The sequence below is a fragment of the Saccopteryx bilineata genome, chromosome 5 (assembly GCF_036850765.1).
Source record: "Saccopteryx bilineata isolate mSacBil1 chromosome 5, mSacBil1_pri_phased_curated, whole genome shotgun sequence".
NCBI lineage: Eukaryota > Metazoa > Chordata > Mammalia > Chiroptera > Emballonuridae > Saccopteryx > Saccopteryx bilineata.
Window position 1 is genome coordinate 123,477,915 of NC_089494.1, and position 4,257 is coordinate 123,482,171.

At 48.0% G+C, this 4,257-nt stretch overlaps 1 protein-coding gene across 7 annotated transcripts in view; it reads left to right on the forward strand.

Moving 5' to 3' along the window:
• AMMECR1L (AMMECR1 like) overlaps window positions 1–4,257 on the forward strand; it is a 30,334-nt gene that overhangs the window by 15,130 nt on the left and 10,947 nt on the right. For all 7 annotated transcript variants that reach the window (XM_066280460.1, XM_066280459.1, XM_066280461.1 and 4 more), the window contains one exon: window positions 2,533–2,977. In XM_066280460.1, coding sequence (XP_066136557.1) covers window positions 2,571–2,977 — 407 coding nt within the window. In that variant the 5' untranslated portion in view covers window positions 2,533–2,570. The remainder of the gene's footprint in view (window positions 1–2,532; window positions 2,978–4,257) is intronic.

Below are 4,257 nucleotides of genomic sequence, written 5' to 3' on the forward strand. Positions count from 1 at the left end.
TCTACTATATTTTACTGGTTTGTTGATTATTGACACAGCAGAAAGAGGATCTTGGTCATGTTATAGCTATACACTTTTACCTTAGGCTTTCTTTTTTCTTTTTTGTGGCAGAGACAGAGAGAGTCAGAGAGAGGGACAGATAGGGACAGACAGACAGGAAGGGAGAGAGATGAGAAACATCCAATTCTTCGTTGCAGTTCCTTAGTTGTCCATTGATTCATTTCTTATATGTGCCTTGACCGGGGTGCTACAGCAGACTGAGTGACCCCTTGCTCAAGCCAGCAACCTTGGGCTCAAGCTGGTGAGCCTTGCTCAAACCCACTTGGGCTCAAGCTGGCGACCTTGGGGTCTTGAACCCGGGTCCTCCGCGCCCCAGTCCAATGCTCTATCCACTGCGCCACCGCCTGGTCAGGCACTACCTTAGGCTTTTTAAGAAAAAAAAAATTCGGCCCTGGCCGGTTGGCTCAGTGGTAGAGCATCAGCCTGGCGTGCGGAAGTCCACAGGAGAGGCACTCATCTACCTCCACCCCTCCCCCTCTCCTTCCTCTCTGTCTCTTTCTTTCCCTCCCGCAGCCAAGGCTCCATTAGAGCAAAAGATGGCTCGGGCGCTGGGGATGGCTCCTTGGCCTCTGCCCCAGGCGCTAGAATGGCTCTGGTCGAGACAGAGCATCGCCCCCTGGTGGGCGTGCCGGGTGGATCCCGGGCGGGCGCATGTGGGAGTCTGTCTGACTGCCTCCCCATTTCCAGCTTCAGAAAAATACAAAAAGAAAAAAAAAAGAAAGAAAAAAAAAATTCAGCCTGACCAGGTGGTGACGCAGTGGATAGAGTGTCGGACTGGGATGCAGAGGACCCAGGTTCGAGACCCCGCGGTCGCCAGCTTGAACGCGGGCTCATCTGGTTTGAGCAAAAGCCCACCAGCTTGAACCCAAGGTCGCTGGCTCCAGCAAGGGGTTACTCGGTCTGCTGAAGGCCCACTGTCAAGGCACATAGGAGAAAGCAATCAATGAACAACTAAGGTGTCGCAATGAAAAACTGATGATTGATGCTTCTCATCTCTCTCCGTTCCTGCCTGTCTGTCCCTGTCTATCCCTCTCTCTGACTCACTCTCTGTCTCTGTAAAAAATAAATAAATAAATAAATAAATTTAAAAAAATTCAGACCCTGGTTGGCTGGATGGCTTGGTTGGTTAAAGCATTGTCCTGAAGCTAAGAGGTTGTTGGTAATCCCTGGTCAGGGCACATACAGGAACAGATTGATATTCTTGTTTCTCTCTCACCTCCATTCCCCTCTAAAATCAATAAAATACAGTAAACATTAAAGAAAAAAAAGTTAGTGCCTCATCTGTGGTGATGCAGTGAATAAAATGTCAACCTCAAATTCTGAGGTCACTGGGCTTGCCTGGTCAAGGCACAGATGAGAAACAACTACAGCTTGATTCTTCCTGCTCCTCCTCCCCTCCCCCTTCCTCTCCCTCCCGTTTCCTTCTCCCTCTTTTCCTTCTCTTTCCCTCTCCCTCTCTCTCTTTCCTTCTCCCTCCCTCTCCTTTTCCCTTCCTCTTCCCCTCCTTCTCCCTCCTTCCCCCTTACCCTCTCCCCTTCTCTCCCCTTCATTTTCTCCCCCTCCTTCTTTCCCTCTCTCCCTCTCCTTTTCTCCTCCTCTTCCCCTCCTTTTCTCTTCCTCTTCCCCCTCCCTCCTTTGGCCCCCTTTCTCTAAAATCAATAAATCTTGTAACAAAAAAAAGAAGATCCTCTCCTTCACATTATGTCAAGCTGAGTGATTTGCATATGTCTGCTTTGCTAGGCAGAATGACTACCTCACAAAAGGACTGTGTAGCTTGGGTCATCTGTATGAGTAAAGGTTTCTAGGTTGTAGCTCTTCTTGAATGAGGTCTTAAAAGAATAGAGAGATGTGTAGAAATTGGAGTTCTGAGAACCAAAGAAACTGAGCAGGATTGGAGAACAGTAGCTGTGAGAGCAGAAAGATGGGAGCCTTGTGTTAGAAGGTGTATACCTGAGTGCTTTTTATCTTCACTAAGGTCTGGGGCAGATGAGAAAGATCCTGAGAGGATGTGGTTAACAAGGGAAAGCATGATGTTCTTCTGGGGTCCTTTGAAAATGGAGTGGTTCAATTTGGAGCCTTTGAAATGGTAGAAAAAGCAACCTGATGAAGAGTCTGACGAGTCATGTGCAATCTCCTAGTCAGTCTCGAAATGTCCTCTATCATCCAGCTTCACAATGGCTGCCTCCCCACCCTCCTGGGCAGGAGAGAGCCCTGTAGCCTGCCTCTGTCCATGTGATCGTAGCTTTATGGAAAATAAAGGCACTGCTCCCCTTTAGGGAAAGGTTGGGAGTTCCTGGCTTAGAACTTAGGGCCTCTTCTAGCCCTGCTGGTCTGTGACCCTTTGTGACCATGTGAGACGACTGAGAAAGAATTGATGACTCTTGCCTCTCCATGGAGATTCTTTCTCTTTAGTTTTTGTTTTCTCCTTTTAGCTAATTTAAATTAATGCTTACCTAATCTCTTTTTGGTTAGGGTTCTGTAGCATTCCAGACCCTGAGCCCTGAATCAGGATGGGAAAAAGACGTTGTGTTCCTCCACTCGAGCCCAAGTTGGCAGCAGGCTGTTGTGGGGTCAAGAAGCCCAAGTTATCTGGAAGTGGAACGCACACTCACGGGAACCAGGCCACAACTGTCCCCGGTTCTAGTTCAGGACCTCTTCAAAACCACCAGCATGTGGATGGCAGCAGTGGTCGGGAGAATGTATCGGACTTAACTCTGGGACCTGGAAACTCTCCCATTACACGAATGAATCCCGCATCGGGAGCTCTGAGTCCTCTTCCCCGACCCAATGGAACTGCCAATACCACCAAAAATCTGGTGGTGACTGCAGAGATGTGCTGCTACTGCTTTGATGTCCTCTACTGTCACCTCTATGGCTTCCCACAGCCACGACTTCCTAGATTCACCAATGACCCCTAGTGAGTAAATCTCTCAGGGCAGGGGACAGTGAGAAGGCATGATGGCATCTTTCTAATACAGGAACAGGATGATGAGAAATGTCCAACAAGATCTAGGACGTCCCTGGATTCAGTGTTGGAAGGGGACTAGGTTATTTTGGAGGAGGTGTGGGCTTGTTGTTAAAGTGGTGTTCTGGAAATCAGTAGGATATATTTTTTTTTGCTCCTTTGTTTCTTATGGCTATGGGTAGATCATTTAATCCTTCAAGTGTAGAGGTCACACTATCACACCATTGTGGACCCCAGTAGTGCTCAGTCCAGGTGCATTAAGGAGTGTCTGAGGGCCAGGCTGGAGACTAGAAGCTCGTTTAGTGGGAGCTTGATGCTCTCATGCTCACTTTGTTCATCAGCAATCCCGTGGTAATCCCGTGGGGCCGCTGGCACCCCACTAAGAATGGCAGCATCTGCTTTACTGTTTTAGTTCAAGACTGCTGTTGGTCCCCAGCCCTCACACGTGTCCTATGTGAACAGGGAACATATATGGAGCATACAGTAAAGGCGCATAAGCCAGTGTTTCTCCTTTCTCAAAATTGGAAGCAGCTCTGGACTACCTGGAAAGAGCTTTTGAGTTTTAATTTTTGGAGGTGCTTTTGGAGCACTCTTTAACCTGAGGTCATTCACTTCTTAGCTGTCAATACTTAACTCTAGGACCTGGAAACTCCCATTACATGAATAAATCCCACATTGGGAGCTCTGAGCCCTCTTACCCAAACCAGTGGAACTAAGGTAATATGTAACCCCACTGGTCAGGGAATGGAGGGACATGAAGACAAAGTCCTTGATTTTGGGAGACTTGCTGAGTTGGCAAACCACAACCCAGTTAAATAGTGTGTGGCACACTGTGGGCAGAGTCAAGGGGAAGTCACTCCTGTGTGATAGAGGAGAGGAGATATAGAGAAAAGGTCCTAGCTGTTCAGGGCAATATTGCCATAGGGCACCGTGGTCAGAAAAATCCGGCTGAGCAGGTGGAGGTCTTCAGCCTTGATCTGAGTGGGATCAGCTCTAGCCTATAAAGGAGAGGAACACAAGTTTGGAGAAGTAGGTGGTGGCTGAAGCGTTGCAGGGTATGGGCTGTCATATCTAGGGGCTAATGTTTCCATCCTATACACAGTAAAAAATTTGAGAGGTTTTGAGACAAACTGGCTGGTGCATGCTGCTGAAGTGTTTAGTGCAAGGGGAAGATGTGTAGGTGGAAGATGTGCTTTGTAACAATCAAAGAAGTAAGTAACCTTAAAAATTTA